The 23,692-nt window shown below is 38.5% G+C and overlaps 1 protein-coding gene across 1 annotated transcript in view; it reads right to left on the bottom strand.

Moving 5' to 3' along the window:
• LOC145997098 (uncharacterized) overlaps positions 1 to 23,692 on the bottom strand; it is a 94,435-nt gene that overhangs the window by 27,793 nt on the left and 42,950 nt on the right. Inside the window, exons 2-3 of the mRNA XM_083133725.1 lie at positions 9,992 to 10,128; positions 2,723 to 2,960 (exon numbers count right to left, since the gene is read on the bottom strand). Coding sequence (XP_082989851.1) covers positions 2,723 to 2,960; positions 9,992 to 10,128 — 375 coding nt within the window. The remainder of the gene's footprint in view (positions 1 to 2,722; positions 2,961 to 9,991; positions 10,129 to 23,692) is intronic.

Genomic DNA, 23,692 nt, shown 5'->3' on the forward strand with positions numbered 1-23,692 from the left:
CCGCGACATCTTTGTTATTCATCTCCCGCCAGAAAAAGGACAAACAGTAGAATTTTGTCTCTTGCAATTTGAAAAGCCTATGTCCATGCTGAACCATAAAGTAATTAACCCAGAAAGTCCTAGCTACCTGCAGTGCGTTTCGGCGCGGCCGATAACCAGAGCCAGATGAAGAGAAGATTTTGTGGGAAGGGGTGACCTGGCACCTGGCTTAGGCCCCCTGGTGTGCATGAAGGGAAAGTGTGTTTTCAAAAGGTCCCCGACTTCCCAGAAAGGGACGGCCCATAAAATCACTGCATTTCCTACCAATGCATCCGTTTGTGTTCAACCAAAGTGTATGTCACCGTAGGATCCGAGCGCTTCGAGTTCTGTCGGTTGAGGGACTTCTTGAGTCTTTTGTCAACATGGTGCCAATCAGAATTTATTTCTGCCAAGGTCGTTGCACCTATGAATCGGCTCTTCAGCTTGAGTGGCAAAAGACATGTTGTACGGAGGAAAGTTGCACCGGAAAAATTACCTTCTTAAATACGATGAAACCTGTAACACATCCACAGATATTTATTCGGGGGTGGTCCCTTTGACAAAACATCAATATCCTCAAAATTCTTCGAACGGACTGTGTAAAACATTGCAATACTCCAAAAACTGAACCTGCTCTGCAACACAAGGAAAATGCCTCATTTAGCAATCAATGTGCCTTTGTTAAGTTGGTAAGTTCAGTATGGCACTACATTTTAAATAATGCTGATGGAATAAATCAATAAAGTTTGTTAAATGACAACGACTCCATACCACAAGAATGTAATTATTCTTTATGGATATCCCCTATAACGGTTGGGTGTTCGACGTGCTGACCCCACGTCACCCCATTACTGGTTAAAGATCTCCACACCTCTAAAATTTTAGGTAGGATTGTGGGAGGGACTGGCAGTCGGGAGATAGACCAAGGCCCTTCCAGGGCTGTCGAACCACGGGTTATTATATATTTATAGATGCTTAAATATATGTGCAACCTTACATGTCTTTTCAGTGACTTATTGCAAGGGTTTGTTATTGTAGGCCTACTTGACTCAACAAAATAAGCTTACTGTGTGAGGCAGATTCATACGAACCAACAATACCAAAAATAATAACAACAATAATAATAATTTACTTCAAAATTACAAAAATGCATTTACTTGCTCTTGTTTAAATTTTCGATTCTTCGAAAAGTTTGTTAAGGAGTTCAGTTGAGTTGGTGTTTTTAAGTCCACTTTATGCACAGTAAGGCTAATCGGGACTGGACCTACAGTTTAAAGTAAGATCCGGACCACTGTGTACCTCCACCCATGTATCGAACCCGGGACCCCTTGATTACAAGGCAACAACGCTATCACTGCGCAATCCGGGAGGCCGTTGTTAAGGAGAATTCTCAAAATCGGTCTTCACGATATCGAGAAAAATATGCGTCGAGAAATCGTACAGTTTGTGAAGATATTTACTTTTAACACGTTGCGTGTTTTAGACTGTTTCAATAGTAGAATAGATATTTGGTGCGAATAATACTACTTACCCGGAGATATGAGGTATCCTGTCACCATTATACTTATTTAGCGTGTATTGCATTCTGATTCGGGACCAGTTGTAACTGTTTGCTGCACAAGCGGTCGTTCTTCAATCTGGTCACAAACTACTCAAGCTCAAAACATTGTTTGGACGCAACGTCAACACTCAACGCCCAACCCTGTCTGTTGTTGACCTGCGACTTCTAGGGGTGGAAAGACCGCTCCCTCAAAATTTCGAGAAACAAGGAAGTTCTAGGTTCCTACACTGACATCCACTATAGCTAGAACCAGGAAAACTAGAAAGAAATGTGGTTTTGGGTTCGTGCCACTCAAATTAAGAACAGTGTTTCTAACTGAAAGAGAAAATTACTGAAAAACTATTTTGCAATATTTGTCATGAAAGTAAAATTTTCAACAAATGTAGAACAGTTTGCCGGGGCCACTTGAACGTTTCGGGGGGGCCAGTGCCCCCCTTCCCCCCTAACGACGTCCCTGATAGCATTGTTCTCTATATATCCTGCTTTAAGAATTGGAAACACCTTGTTCCATCAGTATAAATCCCAATGCAAGATATTCCACTCAGGCACTGAACAGTGACATCAACAGAATGTGGTCCCAAAACTTTGTTCTTTAATTGCTTCCGTTTTTGTTCTAGTAGAAACTTATATTTTCTTTTTGGATAATGACTCAATCAAAATAAATGTCATTATTGAGTTTGGAAGTGTAGTACATAGACTTGTGACTTGCATGATTTCTCTTTGTGTAACTAAAACATGTATTTTCCTAATTAATATTATGTGACGCTCAAAATGTAGGACATGTCCGGGAAGAACCGGACGTCTGGTAATCCTACTTATATACCTGCCACTACTTACAAGATGAACGAATGTAATGGCTGCTGTTCATGTTCTGTGAATTTATTCTTCACCAAGTTGTGAGCAAAATAATATCTTATGTCTACATTTTCACTCTTCACTGCAAACAAAATTTATAAAATAGTTTTATCTAATGTCAAGGGAGCTGCTCCCTGGCCCCTACCTGGCTAAGGGCCTGCAGTATCGGCCCAGTAATAATAATAATAATAATATAATGTTTAAATTGATTGTATCAACACTTATTATTGTTGTTATTATTATTTCGTAAATTTTACACTGTCCCCACAAATATTTCTGGCAACCTACCTGGCCCAGTGTTTTCTGTAGAACCAGTGTCCCCGATAGGCACCTCCGCAGGCGCTGGGGGCTGGGGCACGTAGTCATCAGGCAGCTGGGTGGCCTCCTGGCTGGCCTCCGTGCTCTGGGGCTCCGCTGGGACGTTCCTTCCGGGGACGCACGCCCTCTCGCACTCATCCAAAGTCATGAAGTTGTTGGCATTTCCCCCGCAGCCCCCGTACGAGAACAGCCTGCAGGCATTCTCGCTCTGTGCGTGAGAACAGGCAACGAATTCAGATTTGACTACTTCTGTGCGGCGTATACACCCGTTCACTAATTACACAAGACACTATTTCCTCAACACGAACTATTTAAGACAACGAAATCATAAAAAAATATACATAATAAACATCGTGTTTAAAGTAGCCCAAATATTAACTTACACTAAACAAAAGCTTTAAGCAACTCATAAATATTAATAATCGGAACATCCACATTAAACTAATAATATAAAATAGTGACTAATTTATCTTTACAATTTCAATAAAGGTCTGTTGCCGCGGTGGCTCAGTCGGTAACGCGTCTGACTACCATGCTCAACATCCCGGGTTCGATCCCCGGCCGGTTCAAATCCGGGAACTTTTCTAACGTTGGAAGCGGTCCCGGCACCCACCCAGCGTCGAATAAAATGGGTAAAGGCGGTCAGGGGCGTGATGCTGATCACATCAACCCCACTCACGACCGGATCAAGAAAGTGTGGGGCGTTACCCCCTGCTAAGCACAGGGGAGAACTTCTGGATACCAGAACATGTCGGACGTCTAAATTTTCTTCTCATGGTCTGAATACCAGAACAAATCGTAATTACGCAAACTTAACATCTCATGCCACACACATTGTATTGTTTTCATTTATATCACTGTATTACACTGTATTATTGGATTATATTGTAACCAAGGACGTATTTAGAGGGTGTCCGGACCCCCCCTCCGAAAGACTTATTAAGTACGAAAATTAAATAATGAAAAATATATTCGTTTAGCATTTGTTGTAAAATTTCCACTGAACTTATCAGAAGACAAGGATTATATTGGGATCATACGGTTTTAAAGGACTTGAAGGACGTATTTAAGTGGGGTCCAGGAGTTCGGACCCCCGAAAGACTTACCAAGTAAAATTAAGTAATGAAAATATTAACATTTGTTGCATAATCGATGGTTATTAATTTCCTCTGAACTTTTTAGAAGGGAAGGATTATATTGGGATCATACGGCTTTGAATGACATTACAAAGAAGATTTATGTACATTACTCAAAATAATCTGCATAAAATATTAATCAGAAACTTACTTTTCTCCAACTACATGTAACATCATTTTTGTTATTCCATAAATATTCAATTATTCATCTATTTCACATTAATTTCATTGCCAGGTCACTTGTTTTTATGTAAATTATTCCGAACTTAACTACAGGTAAGCTATTCGTATAATAAAAATACAATATTAATTTATGTATTGTAATTAGTATTAATTTGATTTAATATAATTATTTTAAAGTAAACATTATTATTATTATTAATATTATTATCCCCCCGAAACATATTTTTAGATACGTGCCTCATTGTAACTAATAGTTAAATAAATTGAGCACAAAAGAAAACAAGGGAGGAACCAAAATTCGGAGGAAATTGACGTCAGGGCATCAAACGCATACCCTTGAATGTATGCGGGTGGAGGGGGAGGCGGGCTCTTTCAGGAGGTTCCCCTCCCTTTTTTTTCTCTGTCACTTCTGTGCGGTGTGCAAATGAAGCATTTCGCTTTGCCAGATTTGCAGCTGCCTAGGGCTGGCTCAGCCTATTCAATTCCACTTGCTTCTCTTTATCTAGTTTCTAATCTGATCCTCTGATGCTCATATACACACTTCTTCATTTGTGATACTTACTTAACTGGGGGGGAGCTATCAGGCCACACTTTTCTTGTCACACCTGCTTCCTTTGTTGTTTATATAGGTGGGGTTATATATTAAATATAACAATTTAAAAAATAATAAAAAGCAAAAGAAAATATTGTGCGAGTATCACACGCATATATTCTACCATTCTCTAGACCTAAAAAAGGCATATTTGCATCAATGCTGTTTTTGTTTACGTAAAAATAAACTTATAACTACAAAATATTTCGTACAATGTTTTAACCTTCGTTTTAAAGTTGTTGAAAGACAAAAATGGTAATCGGGGGGGGGGCATTTGAAGGGGAGTTGCATTTGCCACGTTTCTTTTTCCCCAAGATCTTTACTGCATTCAGTTGAAAGAAAAAAAGTTCGCAAAATTTTGGGAGGGTCTGTAGCCCCAACATCTCCCCTTTGCGTACGCCAGTGCTTCCACAAATCCCGAAGCTCGACAAAACTGAGATTATCTGTTCTCTAGAGGGGTGCGCACCCCTTTTCAAAACCTATGTTCAACCGAAAATGTTGACTCTTGTGGTGTCATATTATGTCATGTCGTCAATTGAGCGCCGAATGTTGTTACTGAAGAGATACAACAGCTGTTGCTGCATACAACAGGCGAGCATTGATCCTGCTCTGAAAGGAAAGCCGTATTTTCTTTCCTAACGGCCGTTTACTTCCCTTCTTCAGCAATTTTGTTAAGAATTGTTTCATCAAGTGATCTGTGTGTGGTTCTAAATTATTATCTTTAGTTCAGTGAGAGTTTTTTCTTTTTAAAATCAAGCAAATGTGAAGAAAGTCGCTAAGAGTTGATTGGTATTCGATGTAGTAGTGGTTAAAGGTTGCCCCCGCGATTCATGTTTTCTTTGTTTTTTCCATCACATTCCTTAAATTTCTTTCCGCACCCCCTCAGCACCAAAAGGCGATTAATCCTGGCGCCACCACTGCCTGTTCTCTTACCGTGCATCTCCACTCGGCTCAACTATACTCTGTCTCTCTCTCTCTCTCTCTCTCTCTCTCACACACACACACACACACACACCTCTATCACCTTCACTTCTAACTTTCAATGTTTCCTTTCTTCCTTTTTTCTTTCGACTCATTTCTTTCCTCTCTTTCCTTTTACTCTTCATCTCGCTATCTCCTTTATTTCTGTGTCGTTATTTCTTTTTCTCTCTTCCTTAATGTTCTTTCCATTTCGTTTTCTATGTTCTATTTCCTTCCATTCATTCCTTCTCTTTTCCTGTCTTTCCTGCTTCTCCATTCTTCTTACCTCTTTATACTTCTCTTTCCCTGCGTCTAATTTACCGCTGATACAAATCCAATCAACTAATCACTGCAATACGGTGCGAAAATCAGCACGTTGGGCAATTTTATTGCACGCAGTCCTAGTCCTACATGTTAATTAATTATTATTTGCGATGGTAGCAAATCATTTCTTCTGTACCGTCACAGTAGATAATTACTATTCCGTGGAGGAGAATCAATCTTTGAAGCACATCTAAAACTACTGATCCAATTCTGATCAGCCTTTAAGTTCGTATATTACAGCTGCTCATAAAAATAGGCATATCTTATTGTAGTTTCTTGCCACGAGTCATTTTCTCATTTCAGGAAAAGAAAGGTATTCACGCTCTTCGCATGTAAATAGTGTTACGTGTACAGTGTTGAGAGTCATTTTACTCACAGTGGTCAAATTTGATTCCGTGCAGCAGAATCAATCCTTGAAGCACATCTAAACACTATTCTATTCTGAACACTAATATATTCTGAAATAAGATTATAATCTTCAGCAATTATTTTCACTAATCAGAATGCCCAATGCAAGAGTTGCAACTTATATTCATTGCTTTTATGCCAATGTATCTGTCTCCTAGTGGAGGGGAATTTGTAGTGAAAATATGTTTCTTCCTTGGGAGTGGCATCTCCTAAGTAAACGGTATTTCCGCATCCTCCACCTGTTTAGCCTTAAGTTCTGAATTCCAGTCGAAGGTATTTCATCATGGAAGTGAAGAAAAGTATCATTAACACACTTTCTATTCAAGGGTGGTACTGTTTATTGGATGCGTACAGTGTCACTTTTCTGCAGCATGAAAAGCTACAATCTTCCGCTGCTCCCTACTGTTATGATTTGGACAGTTTAGAGTTAGGCACTCCGAGGCAGAAAATAACTCAAAATAAAGACCCTTCAGCAGGTGCTTGCAATGAATGGTTGAAACATCCAAAATTGCCTTTTACGAACATTATAAGCTTTGTGTTATTAAAATGTGCTTGTCCCCATCAACTGAATTGGTAACGAGATCTATTCTGTCCTTTCTGAAACAGTTTGAAAAGTCCTTGGATTTAAACAAGGCTGTAGCTACTCATAAAAAATAAGAATCTTATTGTAGTTTCTTGCTGCGGTTGATTTTCTCATTTTAGCAAAAAAAATACACACACTCTTTACATAGAAATAATATTACATGTAGTATTTATACTTATATTCAGCGAGTTGATAATAAGTGTAGTTTTCATGGTGTATTTTGTACTGTTTATATGAATAGTAAGTCTGTGACATTATTACACTCAATTATGGCTTAGGAAAATAAAACAATATAATTACTGCTTTTTATTTCACTTGAAAGATTAATGCCTTTTGCATATGATGGAACAAAATGCAACATCTCAGTGATTTATCTTTGAATCTGACTGTAAAATATGTTACTGGTAAAATTATACCGTATTAAGTGAATATCTTTTAGCCCCTTAGAATCTGACTCCGTAATCTGTAGCCCCTCCCACTTATTTCAGGCTGGCGCCGTCACTGCTTACACCCTTACAGAACTTTGGAAAATAGGCTTGGCGCTATTGAGAGTTTATCTTTCAAATACTAAATGAGAGACACTTAGGGAATTAGGAGTCACGTGCCTCTTTGCCTTAAAAGGAAACGAAATAACATGTGCAAATAAACGCATGGCATGTTAACTGCAAAAGGAACGCAAGGAATTTTGGCTTCTAAATTGAGGTAATGCTTTATTTTCAATTATTTAAAAATTGAATAGCATTTTTTTCACTTTCCAACACAAAGAGCACAGTGAACCAAACAAATTTTTCTCTCCAAGTTTTCCAGCAGGCAGTGGCAAGCGCCGTCGTGGCCCCACTGGTGCGCCTATGGTCAGATGTAAATTTGGGACTTAATGTAAATTAAATTTCTTTTATGTTTAATTCATTACACTTCCTTTGTTCCTCTGAAAAGTTGGATAAAATTAAATATGTCATTACATCAGGGAACCGACTAGATAAAAAAGAGGAAGATAATTTTTACTAAAGCTATATCTTTGCAAACTGGCAATAACTTTAATTTAATAGGGTGCCAGTAATTTCACAGGGCACCACGACGTTAACGCTTTTCTATTTTTATCTGTTTTGCTTGTTCGGCACCCCATTTGTCCTTAGCACCCCACGTGGACCCTCCCCCTTCTTACAACTCTCTCTCTCTCTAATATATAATTTCTTTTACAAAGGTAAGAACTCTTGGAGCCACAAAAATGGTCTCGTACATGAACTATAGACGTGAATGAATCACTTAGGTTCTTCATGGAATACTTGCCGTTTTATATCGAAAACTCGGTAAGTAAATTTCATATTGGTAGCCTACTTTTATGAATATCGGTTAGAAGAAATTATACCTACATATAGTGTCACTGCTTTTCTACTCACCACTTCCGGTTTACTTCTGTCTGGTTTCAATTTCTCTACTTTCTTCAGCCAGTTTTGCAGTAAAGTTTCAGACATTGTTACACTAAACTGAACGACAACACACGAACTGAGATGCTACACTGAGACTGGGCTAAGGCATTTGACTGTTTGTTCTCTTCTCTTGCAATCCAGATCATTCATCTCGCCCAAGTTACAGAAAATAGAGCTGACCGAAGCCTTGTCAAGGGAGCTGGTGTTTCCAGAAAATGACCCTCCTTCCTTGTCAGTTTGGTTTCAAGGTTTCAGTTGATCGAAAGGTCCATTGGACTACGCTTCTTGAGCTACAAATGGTTCCTTTCTGTTAATCATTCTATTGTTGATATAAAAATCCATATTTACACCCCGGGGGGTGTTCCACTTTTCTGCTTGGGGGGGGTTGTCAACATTTGGGAGAGTGTTGAGGGGGGGTGGATAAATCACTGCAGGAGAGTGACTGCCGATATCCAAAGACAGGGATTGAAGAAGAGTTTTCCGTGCTCATAAGCAACGTAGCAATGTGTGGGAGGGGCAGCACTTTAAACCCTTCCTGCCTCTCGCTGCGTCGGACTGAAAGACAGCCGCACGGACGAACGTCACACGCAGGAATCGGGGGCTGGTAATCGTGTACGTTGAATGGTGATGATGTAGGACCACATTATAACTCCGTTATTAGTGTAGAAAAATGGGAAGAGGAGAATGTTGAAATGTGAGGTTATCAATCTAACGACCTTGAATTCTCAACGTCGTAGAGAGAGAGAGAGAGAGTGAGAGAGACAGAGAGATGTGGAAGCGAAGAAAAAGGACAGAAAGAGGGAAAGAGAGAATTATAAGACAAAACGCTTCCCGCCAAAACGAACCACGTCATCGAACGGGTCACGCCGTTGAACCCCTGTTGAAAGGGTCCTTTCCTTCTCCCAGGGCTCGAAATGTAAATTTCCACTTTATCTTCGATCTTTCTTTAGTTTTTCTTTTTGTCTCCGACTAGACTACTACAGCGACAAGCTTAACGACTAGTGAAATTACATTCTGTATTAAAATCAATAAGTTAATATTAGATAATGCAAACAACGTTGTACAAGAAGCTTCTGGAATATTCTTCTTTTTAATTTAAACAGACGGAAATCGTGGATAGTAGTCAGCTCGCCCAAGGTAAAATATTTCAAATAAATGTGCACGTCCTCAACATTGCTTGTAAAATAAAATACGTATTAAAGAATCAATTTGTGCAAGTGAAAGATATTTTAATTTGTTATTTGACTTTGCAGGTTGCAGTTCCATTGTCCTGTACTTGTCTCCAACATCTCTAAGCACCCTTGCGTAAACAACACATCTCCATCTATAGGAAATTTATTTTATAGGAATTCTGTAATATGTGCTATTAAAGAATATTAACAGTTTAGTTGACACTGAAAAGGAAAGCGTAGTGAAATCTAAAAAAAAAAGAAAAAAAAAAAATGAACTTACAGGAACGGTCCGTTGCCATTCTGACGAGACGGAACGGGAACGTTTCAGATGACATCGCCAAGTGTCCACGTGATTCAGCATAGACCGACGGGAAAACCTGTACACTTAAGCCTTTTGCCGTTCGAATGCGACTTTTAATACATAGTCTAACACTGGTTGAAACCTAAAGCTTACCGGGTAGAAAGCGTATCTGTGAAACAGGGCATCGCACAACCCCTCCTCCACGGCCAGCGAGCAGGGGTCTCCTTGCGTCAGGGCGTCACTCGCCCCATGCTCCCTCTTCCGGAGGAGCCTCAACACTCCGTCGTCCTCTGCAACAATACATGCATTTATTAGAATTGCGATTCACATCTCTTAAACGCAATAGATGGGTGGGTACGTAGCATTCAATGAAGGTTCACTCGAATTGACGAGGAGCGAAGGTGGGATATTACTTTCTTTCCAAAAGAAATGTGTTACTGTTACCGTCACTTTAATTACAAAACAAAAACGAGACAATATTCCATAACAATTATACTTTTATGTCAAAGTCACAACATAAAATTATTGACAATTTTCCATGCTTGAAATGGGTAACATTCATAAACAAAATAAATATTTAATCACTTGGTGTAAAAGTACATGGGAAATATTCACGTAATTTAATTATTAAAGTTTCTTCTATTATTGACTTTTTATTATTATTATTACATAATCAATTTTCTATCAACGGCTCAACGCACCCTCAAAATTCCTGGCTACGCTGATGGGAAATAATATCGGCAGATAAAGTGAAATTGAATCATTCTCAGTTCGAAAATTTAAAATTTCACGTCATCACGCAGAAGAAATCTGACAAACTGATTATCGTTTGTTAAGGAAAGTGTATGAGAAGCCTTCTTATAGCGAGAAAATTTGCATTTCACCACTTTACACACTTTTCACGGTTTCTGTAGATCTTCGGAAAAGGTACAAAGTACCCATTCCTCATAGGATCACGATAACCATAGCTTGAATCACTTCTGCAAAGACTATACGCACAATACTTACTCGATATGTTTTCAACGCCGGATCTGATCTGTTTGCCCGAAATATGGCGCAATGAATTGTGGGGGGACTTGTTCGCTGAATGTAATTCCTTCTTTGCGATTAGCCAAAAGTGGCAGAAAGTAATGTAGAATAGAACATATCAAATCAAAATCAAACCCACAATCATTTTTAGAAGCATATTTTTTCAATGAGCCTATCTTTGTCATAATTCCAGTCTCTGCCAAAATATAGGCTACCGTGCACATAATCAGTGTAGCCAGGCTGTAGAGTAATAAATTGCCTCAGAAGATAAATAATTTCCCGGTGTTTTCACATGCACATTACGTGGTGTTTAAAATGCAGGACATTATTTACTTACAATATGCATTTCATTTTATTATTGTGACTTTCAGACTTTGTTGTGTTACAATTACATACATAAAGGATAACAGTGAGGGCAATGTAAAGCATGTGGAATCAGCTCTTTAAAAAAATCCAACTGCTTTCAAATATTAGGATTCAGATATACAGGTAGATAAGGATTCAATAATAAATTGTGGCGATTAAAAGTAGCAGAGAAGCGAAGTAAAGTAAATCAAATCAAAGACGATGGCCCCTTTTTACCACATCGTCACACTTGCATTGCAACGTATTGGGCGAACTGCTTGCACACAACTCTTCGACTTCCGCTGTTCGTCGTCAACAAGACGCCATCTGTTGGGTCGGAAGGAAACTGCTGCCTGTTCTACAAGGCGGGACCATTTCTTTTCCAGGAACCTTAAGGCCGTACCAAAGGCAATTTTGTGGTAATTTTTCGATAACAGATGGAAGCACCATTTGCCATGGCAACCGAGGGCCATGTTGCCAGATCTCCGCGTAATCAAGGTAGATACATACAGGTTGGTCGATTAGGGTACTCCTTGATGTGATATGACATCACGTTGGTTAGCAGATTTTATTGAAAAATCTAAGTAGATGTGGAGCAACGTAATTGTTTATCATGAGATTTTAGTTGTATGTTCTTATTGAATAAAATACAACAATTTATCAGCAATGGAAGATAGTAATAGTCGTAATAGTAATATAAAATCCCTTGAATTGTATTATGTATTTCTTTTAATATTTCGAAAGCAGAAGAGAACATACAAAGATAACTGTAGTTAATTCAAACACGAAATGCATAAAGTAAGGAGAGTAATTGAAATAATAGAAAACATTTTGCAATTACGTTTGAAGCCAATGCTGCGTTGACTGTAAAATTCACTTTATATGACAGTACTTGAACACATTTATATCTGTTATCGGTGACGTTACCAGATTTTCTTCATAAATTTGCAGAATTTCAGTGAACATCTTGTAAATATTTATAAATATTAGCGCTCTCTAACGATCCTCAATCTTTTATCCTTCAAGTGAATAAACATGGAATTCTGCACCCTTATTTTTTACTGAGTTTTAATAGCGCGATTTTAAAAGAAAAATGTCAGAAGAATTCTGGATACACAATAGAAGACTATTTTTATAATAGTTAAATATTAAAACCAATAAGTTGCTGACCAAGGCAGTTTATTAAGATAAAAACACTTAACACGTAACGTTTCGACCCTGTATCAGGGTCTTCCTCAGACGAAGAACTAAACTAAAATGATGAAATATACTACACACAGAAAGATTACATACACATAGCAGGGTCGTCTGAGGAAGACCCTGATACAGGGTCGAAACGTTACGTGTTAAGTGTTTTTATCTTAATAAACTGCCTTGGTCAGCAACTTATTGGTTTTAATATGGAAACAAGGCTTAATTATATTACAATTAAATATTAAATACAGTTTTGTAGCGCATCTAAGTTACTTGCATGTCTTGTCACCACACAATGTCCTGTTTCATAGTTCTTTACGGATTTGGTCTATTCTGGTTTTCAGTTCTGCAGCTGATGTAGAATCTTTGGAAGTGTCAGTAACATTTTCAAGTAACAGTAACTGTAAACTACTTACGTTATGAAATTAGTAATTGTAACTTAGATACTTTTCCACCTAACTGTAGTAAGTTGTACAATTACTTTAATGCATGGAAAGAAATATTATCTTGAACTAAATGTTCTCCTCAAAGAATGGGTAAATTGACGATTATTAAAGCTGGCCCCCATGGCGAAGTGGTTATTGCATCGCGGTACGATGCCAGTGGTCGCGGGTTCGAATCCCGGCCTGGGCATGGATGTTTGTCACTGTTCATTCATAAATTTCATCACATCATCACTCATCCCCATCTGTGCCAAAAGTGGCACAAAAAGCGAAGTAAAAATAAAGCAAATCAATCAATCAATTGTTGATTACTAAAATCTTGAGATCATGAGAACAATTTTGTATTTTTTCGTCAAGAGCCAGGATGTATCCCAAGTTTATTTGTATTAGAACACTTACCATATAAGACTACATACATAATCTCCAACAATCCTCATGGACACAGTAATTTTATAGTTCAACAAAAATTCTAAAAAATATTTGGTTTGCTCAACAAAATAAAATGAAATGTTAATCGTCATTGCTTTGTAACAGAATTTTACTGTGAATTTTATTGCCTCAATTTTTGTACATGAAATGTAAGAAATAAGTTATAATTTCATGAAACTTAATGCTAAGGATTTGCTGGTCATCGGTGGTGAAAAGGACATCGCGCTTGCAACTCATGATCCGAACAACGTCTTACGAGATGAAACAAATCTAGAATAAAGTAACTGTAAAAATAACCATGTCAAGTACTTTCTAAAGGTCAGTAATAACAGTAATTATATGCGAATTACTTTCTCAAGTGATTAACTCGGAGTTACTTTTAAAGAGTAACTATTCAAACACTGCTGATATATCATCGAGTTCAGCAACATATTGGTATGAATTGCGAGGGAAGTTGAGCCTCTCCCTTGGCAAAGTGGTAACGTAATCGCCTTGTAATACAGGAATCCCAGGTTCGATAGACGGTGAGTGTACAGTGATCGTCAATAAAAATGGGACAACTAGATCCTGAAAGTCTCCCTTCTCTGCAATGCGTCTTGTGTGTTGTCTATATCTACGGCGATGAGTGAATTGTCATAGAAAATGTTTAATGGCAAGTTATGTCACTGCCGTTGAGTTAGGCAACACACATAACACATTGCAGAGATGCAGGTATTTCAGAATATAGGTGTCCCATTTTTATTGCCGGTGACTGTATATAGTGGTTTGGATCCCACTTTAAACTGTAGGTCCAATCCCAATTTGCCTTTCTGTGTATAAAGTAGACGTAAAAACGTATTTCGAGGGAAGATACAATACAGTGATAAATACAGGGTCGCTACTCAGGGAATTCCGGGAATTATGCGTGAATTATTGGCTCCAGGAATTATGCGTGAATTCCACTTGAATTTTTCTCCGTAGACGTGAAAAATTACAACTTTTTCTAATCCAAATCCTATTCACATTTTATGCAATTAAAATTATTTTCGTAAAATTTTCTTAGTCTTATCAAGTTTATAACCATAGCTAGGATGCGGCGGCAGTCGGCCCTGGGCGCCTAACTATCTAAATGAAAACTGTTGTAAAATTGATTGATTGATTTGTGGTTTTAAGTCCACTTTATGCACAGAAAAACTAATCGGGACTGGACCTACAGTTTGAAGTGTGATCCAAACTACTGTGCTGTGTGGAGAAAAAATAATTGAAATCGTTTGTTCGAACACAAATGCTTTAGCACCAACTTCTACCTCCTTTTTGCATAATTTACGAGGATAATAACGTCTTTCATACTACTACTACTACTACTACTACTAATAACAACTTTGGTCCCGGCGGGTTCGAATCCTGGCTTGGGCATGGATGTTTGTGACTGTCCATCAATTTCATCATATCACTCATCCCCCATCTTCGCAAATTAGCCAAACGTCGCACAAGTAGCGAAGTAAAATAACGCAAATCAATAATAATAATAATAATGTTATAATAATATTATTATTAACACTATTATTATTATTAGTAGTAGTAGTAGTATTAGTACGTTGATCCTGGCATTTTCTCCCCGCCCGCTCAGACAAATATTCCCGGTTGCGCCTCTGATTGTAAATAGAAACTCAGCACCTTAAATAAAATATTTTAATTATATTACGTATACCCTTTAATTGAATTATAATTTTTGGATGTTGGATTTGATTGATTGATTTAGTTGATTTTACTTCGCGTTTTGTGCCTCTTGGCTAATTTGCGAAGATGGGGATGAGTGATGAAATGATGAAATTGATGAATGGACATTCACAAACAACCAAGCCCGACCGGGATTCGAACCCGGGATCCTTGGCGTCGTAGAGCGATGTGCTAACCACTCGGCCACAGGGTCGGGCTTGGATGTTGGAATCACACAGACCCTTTACATTATGAAGATATTTGTGTGTGGATGATGAGAGGCGGTAATACGTAACGTTGAAATAGGGAAAACATCTGCTTGAATTTTTGGAAAGTTCGCCTTGAAAACCGGGAATTATACTTGAATTTTATCTTGGTCCTAGAGTAGCCACCCTGAAATACCACTAGAATAGAAGTCCAATAGCTTACAAATCATTGTTTACAGGGACTACTAAAACTAGATTTTCGGGATATATAAAATCATATTTACGTTGTTTTTTCAATACATATTTATTATTTTTTATCGTACCCTGCAAAACATTATTGCGTTCTCTGAGAGCAGTGTTGGCGATTGGGTTCCAAAACTTGGAGAGGGCAAGGACACTTTAATTTCAATTGGTACATAAGATTTTGTATAGTATTGGGGTAAAAGTGGGGGCCATCTGCACCTCCCCCTAATTGCCGCCACTGTCTGAGAGATATGATTTTTGCAAATCATAATCGCATTCAGGAATAAATTAATTTTCTTAGGATTTTTGAAAATACCTCTCAAAATTCCAACTTGCAAGAATATCAATGAATGCGTGCCAATGCTTGACAGACAAGACAAGTAAGTCACATCTCTTTCGCACTGTTTTGTTTCTCCTGTTTCCCCTAATATGCAATTTACAATTGATGACCACTTGCTATCAGATATTATTAAGGCTTGAAACATAATTTCTTGAGCATATTTTGGACTCTTGATTTCTAGGAAATCATCACCATTCAATCAAGCGTCTACGCTAGCAAGCAAAAATGTATGTACTCTTCCATGTAAAGTTCAAACAGTCCACTTTGTTGATTTATATTCCGTCGAAGCTTATACACCAACTGCCATGGTACGCAACTGCCATTGTCGGTCAAACCTATTGATTGATTGATTGATTGATTTAGTTTATTTTACTTCGCGTTTTGTGCCTCTTGGCTAATTTGGGAAGATGGGGATGAGTGATGAAATGATGAAATTGATGAATGGACATTCACAAACAACCAAGCCCGACCGGGATTCGAACCCGGGACCCTTGGCGTCGCAGCGCGATGTGCTAACCACTCGGCCACAGGGTCGGGCGGTCAAACCTATTGTCTTTTTGTACAAATTTCAATAGTGCTCTTTACTATTGGCAGAAGACACTTCGATTAGTTTCTCAAATGCTCATCTGCAAAAGGAACAAATAAAAATAGTTTTAACATCGTATATGAGACTATGAACTTACAAAACATGTTTAAAAAATATTGATATTACATTGTTAGAACCTTAGACAAGTTGAGTTAATAATGGAACTTACAGATGTTGAGTAAATGGATTTGAAAATAATGGATCTAATCGGCACTATAATGCTTAACGATATCGTCCTGTCATTAAAGGGCTGCTTGGTTTACGATATGAGCTCACTTCAGTGATCTAACTTTATAATAAATGTTAAATATGATGAGCCTAAAACAGAAATTTGCAAAATAATTGTTAGAAATATTTTCATAGTAGAGTGATGATTGTAACGCTATATGCAGTGAGGTTCCTCCAGGTTTGAATCTTGGTTTCATGTATGTATTTATATCATTACCTTTGTTCCAATCATCCATTTTATCAAATCATTATTCATCATCATTGTCCCAAGGAGCAGAAGTTGGAGGTAAAATAACAGAAATACATTATGAAATGGAAATTCAGTTCGTATTATATTTTTATTTGAATTATTATAGTAGACCCGCCAAGAAGCAAAACAGCTTTAAAAAAACTTTTATCTGCATGGAATGTTAATAATAGACATCCATGCTAAATGAATCAGTCATGGGTCTGACAGAAAAACTAGGGTGGATGCCACCAAAAATTTCGACCTTATAGGTCATTTCAAGGTCATATTCTGACCATAAAAGGTCAAATTTCAAACTCATCCAAATATGTTCATGTAATATATCAAATGAAAGGTATGCACGAGACAGACTGTTTCGTGATACTTTTAGGTCAGAATATCGATGTCAGAAGTAGTCTTGTGGGGTAAAGTTAATCAGGCCAAATTTGTATACACGGGAGTCCTACATAGTGGACCATCCAAGAAGCAAAAAAAAAAAAACATTCTTAAAGCATTTAACTGTATGGAATGATAATATCAGATATCCATGCAAAATCAATCAGTCATAGGTCTGAGAGAAAAACTAGTCAAGCTTCATACTCTCTGGTATTCAAAGTAAACTATTTAGTAGAAACGGCTACTGAAATTAAATCTGATATTGGACCAAATATACGTAGCATAATCAGGACAAATTATGATTGCTATGAAGTTCTGTGTCATCCACAATTAAATTATTGCCCTTGTACTTGCAAGTATGGGAACTAGTATCTTCATTTATCTATACCGGTACTCATTTGGAAATTGTCAGTAAACATACATAGTTGTTTTCGATAGACGGTAAGACTTTAGTCTCATAACTGTTAGGGTGTACTTTTACACTTTAAATATATACAGCATCAAGTTATTAGACGAAATGCACTCTCATTATGAGCCGTTCTAAATTATAAAAGGACAAGAAAACAGAAGAGCTTCATACAGTTTACAGAACCGGTTTTCTGACGTATTTTCTGTAAGGGAAGATAACAGAACTGTGTCCGAAACTTGCAAACATTCAGGGATATCACATTACATCTATTCGAATCCAACCTAACTTAGCCTGACCTACTTAATACATATGAATATTTGCGAACTGCTTCAAAAATAAAAAGAGGAAAAAAACTTGTAGGAAATAGGTCAGAAAGTACTCGTTTCAATAATAATAATAATATATCTTTATTGAGCGGGCGAGGTTCAGCATACGCTGTTCTCCCACCTAACCCTTGTCAGAATACAGTCTACAGTTACAAATGGTATATATATCCAATAAGAAAAAAGAAAGGAAAACAAAAATAATAATAATAATACAAATAATAGTAAATAAGTAAGAAAGATGACAAAAACGCATGGATAATTTGAAATCAAATAAGAACTGTAAAGATACAATTAATGAGCATATGTATACACAAAAAGAAAAAAATACATAAAACTAAATTCTAAATACAATTTTAAGTATATTGTATATATATATATATATATATATATATATATATATATATATATATATATAGGCACACACACATGTACACATAAATGCATATTTGTTAATGTTTGATGGTGCAAGAATAGAAATATTTGGCATGAAGTAATACCAAATTCTTACATTGACATTAATACATTGTGGGATGTATTTTTATTTGTGTGTGCTTCTAGATTCAAACTGTTTACATAGTAGATAGTCCTTTGCTGTGGATTTAAGAGCATGCAGTGTTGATTGGTTAGTTATTGTTATGGGCAATTTATTCCAGGTTGAAACTGCATTTACCGAGAATGATGATTTGAAGGAGGCGGTACTGTGATGACATGTAAAAAGTTTGTTATGCTCTCGCGTGAAGTGTGAGTGTATTTGAGTGCCTACTTTAAGTTTTCTAAATAGATAATCTGGTTTACTTACTTTCAAAATTTTGTTTATGAAGGTGATATAGTGCAGATGCCTTCTTCTGTCCATTGTTAATATTTTCTTCGTGTTCAAATGAGGCAGGATATGTTCATATTTCCTTATGTTCAATGCAAATCGTATACAAGAATTTTGCATCACCTGAATTTTCCTTTTATCTCTGACTGAGACCCCAGGACCATAAACTACATCACAGTAATCAAAGAGTGACCACAATAAGAGCTCAACGAGCTTCAGTTTAGCTTTTTCTGTTAGATAATTTTGAGACCTATATAAATTTCTGAGAATGTAGAATGATTTTCTACACAGTCCATTGATGTGTTCTGTCCAAGTGAGAGAACTATCAATCACCAAACCCAGGTTTTTAGATGTTGTTTTATGCGGTATGCACGTCCCACGTATCTTCAAGACTATGTCGTTATACTTGTCGTTCGTAGTTGTTGTCTGTTCCCCAGTAACATGTATGTGGATTTTTGGGGATTTATTATCAGTGCATTGGAGTCACACCAGGTGGAAATTCTTTTTAATTCATCGTTGAGGACCATAACATCACGTCTAACTGTAATTGGTGTGGTAGGTAGGTATATCTGTGTGTCATCAGCATGGGAATGATATTTACATGTTTGTATTGCTCTCGATAAGTCTGCTGTGTATAAAGTAAACAGTAGTGGCCCCAATATTGATCCCTGAGGCACCCCAGTTTTTATTGGCACAGATTTTGAAAATGATAGTGGAGTGCCAGGCATTTGTACTTTCTGGTGTCTGTCTGTAAGATAAGAGTTGAACCACTTGATTGCTAATGGGCTGAAGTTATAATATCTAAGTTTAGCTAAAAGTAGATCATGCCGTACACTATCGAAGGCTTTGCTGAGGTCTAAGAGGACTAGTATGACTGCACACCGTTCATCCATGAAATGAAGGAAGTCATCTACTACTTTTGTGAGTGCAGTGGCTGTACTATGTTTACTGCGAAAACCTGACTGTAATTTTGGTAAAATATTGTTCACATCAGCAAATTTGGTGAGTTGCTGACACACTACTTTTTCAATAATTTTGGAGACAACAGGCAGCAAGCTTACTGGTCTGAGGTCATCAAGACTTTGAATATTCTTCTTCTTTGCTAGTGGGATTACGTGAGCTTCCTTCCATATGGAGGGAAATTCTCCAGTGCAGATAGAGAAATTGATGATTTGTGTTAGTGCAGGTAGTACAAAGGGAAGCGATAACTTTAACATTTTAACTGTGATTTTATCAGCTCCAGCTGCATTTGAGTGTATACTATGTATTGCCTTATATATGTCAAGTTCTGTTATTGTTTTAATTGTGAAACATAAATCTGTGGTATTCTCATTCCTGTTTCTCATGAAATAATTGTACTGTTTGTAACGACCCTGCGTGGTCATCACATAGCCATATTCTTTAATATATAATTATTAATGCTTGAGAAATGCCCTGCGAGACTTACGCTTTTGATTTATCTTTTATCTAATTTTGAGTGCATTGTTGTTAAGCATGAAGCATATATTGTTATGGCACACACGTTTTGGTTAAAGAAAGCATGCTAAATACTCTGCGTGGTTTAGGCATTCAGTTATCTTTTGTGCAGTAATTGTTGTTTAATTTGTAACTTGCATTTTTGAATCTCTTTATCTTGTAATTTCTTTAATGTAACGTGTTCAGTTTAGCACACAAGTGTTAAGTTTATATCGCCACATGCTAGTGGTTTTTACAATGCTAAACTTGATATTTTATAACGCACGAGTTGCATCTCGTGAATTTGAAGGGAGTTTGCAACGCTGCAGCCGGCTTAGTTCCGATCTTCTCCACCCGCCTCAGTGCTGCCACCAAACAGTATATAAACAAAGCAGCGAGGCCCGGAGCTCAGTCAACTGCCAGATGCCGACTGCGAAAGACCTGGTTCCCAGATCTAGTCTGGAAGTTTCCCCTACCAGGATCCAATAGCTTCCTTGAGAAGGAAGGAGGAGAATAAAAAAAGCAGTTTTCCTACCTACCTGGTCTGCCCCATAAGAGCTTGATGTGCTACCCTTGGGTCGCGGCGGCCCAAGCCCAAGTCTCCTGGGTGCTTCCAGACCTACCCTTTGTACCTTGCCGTCTCTTGCTACTGACTGGACATGCCAAGGGACCGAACCGTTCCCTTGTCGTAGCTGGATTGACTTTGCGGCGTCCTTTCACACCAACACCTTTGTGAAACCGCGGGCCCCTTGGCCCGTCCCTCGCTATTGACGCTTTCGCATGTTGTCCCCAGACGGCGTGGCACGTGACGGCTACCCAGGTTCCTATTGGTTACCTGTACTAGTTGGTTCCCCCCCTAAATTAGATAAGAATACTAATACTGCCCAGGTACCTCACTGAGGAGGATTTAAGAGCGTATGTGCTAAACTGGTTATTTACATGCGTGTATAAATATAAATAAACTTTTACAAGTTGACCTTTGACCTTTCCATACTAAACCCCGCAAGCCCTGAGATACTTTGAGTCCATGTCTTCGGCTGGCTACAAGCTAGCATATATGGGTACACTTTTGCACCGCTCCGTGGTGTAGTGTGCAGTGCTCCGGCGCGCGGACGTTGCAAAAGTTTTTGGCGCCCAACGTGGGGCCCGATTTGCAAAAACACAGGGCTCGACTTGTAAAACGTGGGGTCAGATTAGTTACGTGGTGAAGCCGTATATGGACTAGAAGTGGCTCACTGGTTGTAGTGCAAGAGTTAGTGACAGTGTTCGTCCATTGAATTCACGAAGGTAGTGAAGTGTTTTCGGAGAAACCATACAGAATTCACGAAGGTAAAGTGTTGTGACATATACGATTGTGACAAAATGGAAAAAGAAACGTCCGGAATGAGTCTACGGAGTAGAGGGAGAAAAACCATGGAAGGTGAGACTGGGTTCGCATGCTGTGATGAATCTGGAGCCGAGATGGAGTCCTTCCAGTGTTTCCAGTGTCTCAAGAATTTCCATTTGAGATGTGAGGGGCAAGAAGAGACCTCAGAGACTGATGCAGAGGCTAGGTGTAAAACATGCTTATCAGCACCCTTGGTAGCGTCCCTGCTTGAACCAAGTTTTCCAAGTAAGACCAGTAGGTGAAACCGTACGTTCTGGAACGGTCTTTTGACCTACTTTTGAAATGACAGTGTTGCCAACCCCTTACTCGAAAAAATCACCAAGGTTTTTTTCTTGGTCTAACCTAACCTAAAGCAAGGAGCTGGCAACCTTGCTTGAGGCTTCTTAATGCTTCGTTCTAGAACGGTTCTTTGACCTACTTTTGAAATAACAGTGTTGCCAACCTCTTACTCGAAAAAATCACCAAGGTTTTTTTCTTGGTCTAACCTAACCTAAAGCAAGGAGCTGGCAACCTTGCTTGAGGCTTCTTAATGCTTCGTTCTAGAACGGTTCTTTGACCTACTTTTGAAATGACAGTGTTGCCAACCCCTTACTCGAAAAAAATCACCAAGGTTTTTTTCTTGGTGTAACCTAACCTAAAGCAAGGAGCTGGCAACCTTGCTTGAGGCTTCTTAATAGTTTGCTCTTGTAAGGCATAACCCCTATTTTCTCGCAGTGTTGCCAACACCTTACTCGAAAAAAATCACCAAGGTTTTTTTCTTGGTCTAACCTAACCTAAAGCAAGAAGCTGGCAACCTTGCTTGAGGCTTGCCTTACAGTGCATAAAGCAAGGTTGCCAACCTACTGGTATTTTTGCCATAGCCTTTTACAAGAAAAAAAAGAGAGGGAAGAGTTAAACAACCGACAGCTTACCCACAGCCTTTTTTGCTCTAACCTAACCTAAAGCAAGGAGCTGGCAACCTTGCTTGTGCAATCAACCCGGTTGACCGCTCTCAAGTGGAGATCAGCGTTGCCAACTCCTCACTCGAAAAAAATCACCAAGGTTTTTTTTTTTGCTCTAACCTAACCTAAAGCAAGGAGTTGGCAATTTTGCTTGTGTAATCAACCCGGTTGACCGCCCTCAAGTGGAGATCAGCGTTGCCAACTCCTCACTCGAAAAAAAAATCACCAAGGTTTTTTTTTGGTCTAACCTAACCTAAAGCAAGGAGCTGGCAATTTTGCTTGTGTAATCAACCCGGTTGACCGCCCTCAAGTGGAGATCAGCGTTGCCAACTCCTCACTCGAAAAAAAAATCACCAAGGTTTTTTTGGTCTAACCTAACCTAAAGCAAGGAGCTGGCAATTTTGCTTGTGTAATCAACCCGGTTGACCGCCCTCAAGTGGAGATCAGCGTTGCCAACTCCTCACTCGAAAAAAAAATCACCAAGGTTTTTTTTGGTCTAACCTAACCTAAAGCAAGGAGCTGGCAATTTTGCTTGTGTAATCAACCCGGTTGACCGCCCTCAAGTGGAGATCAGCGTTGCCAACTCCTCACTCGAAAAAAAAATCACCAAGGTTTTTTTTTGGTCTAACCTAACTTAAAGCAAAGAGGTGGCAATTTTGCTTGAGGCTTGCCTTACAGTGCATAAAGCAATTTTTGCCAACCTACACACACTGGGCAAGGAGAGCCGGCACAGCCGTAAAAGAGAGAGAGATGGATGGATGGCAACACTGCACGGGTTCAACGTCGGAAAATGGAGCTCGGTGAGGCTCGCCTTAATGGTTTTCTCTCGTAAGGCATGAGCCTTATTTTCTCGCAGTGTTGCCAACTTCTACCTACACCCCTTTTTTTTTACTTGGCAAGGGCTAGAGAGAGAGAAAGAGACCTATAGCTGGCAACAGTGGTGAGCGAATGCACTTTATTGTAATTTTCCAACTCCGGCAATGTTTATATATCGTGACCTTTGTAAACCTCTCTCGGGAACGATGTGGCACACACACACACACACATATGCGCGCGCGCAACAACAAATTTTGTGCAAATTCTGATTGTCTCGTGCTATAGTGATGAAAAAAAAATATTGTAACTGATAACTAATGAAATTGACATTTGTAAC

The sequence above is a fragment of the Lepisma saccharinum genome, chromosome 13 (genome assembly GCF_977018435.1).
Source record: "Lepisma saccharinum chromosome 13, izLepSacc3.1, whole genome shotgun sequence".
NCBI lineage: Eukaryota > Metazoa > Arthropoda > Insecta > Zygentoma > Lepismatidae > Lepisma > Lepisma saccharinum.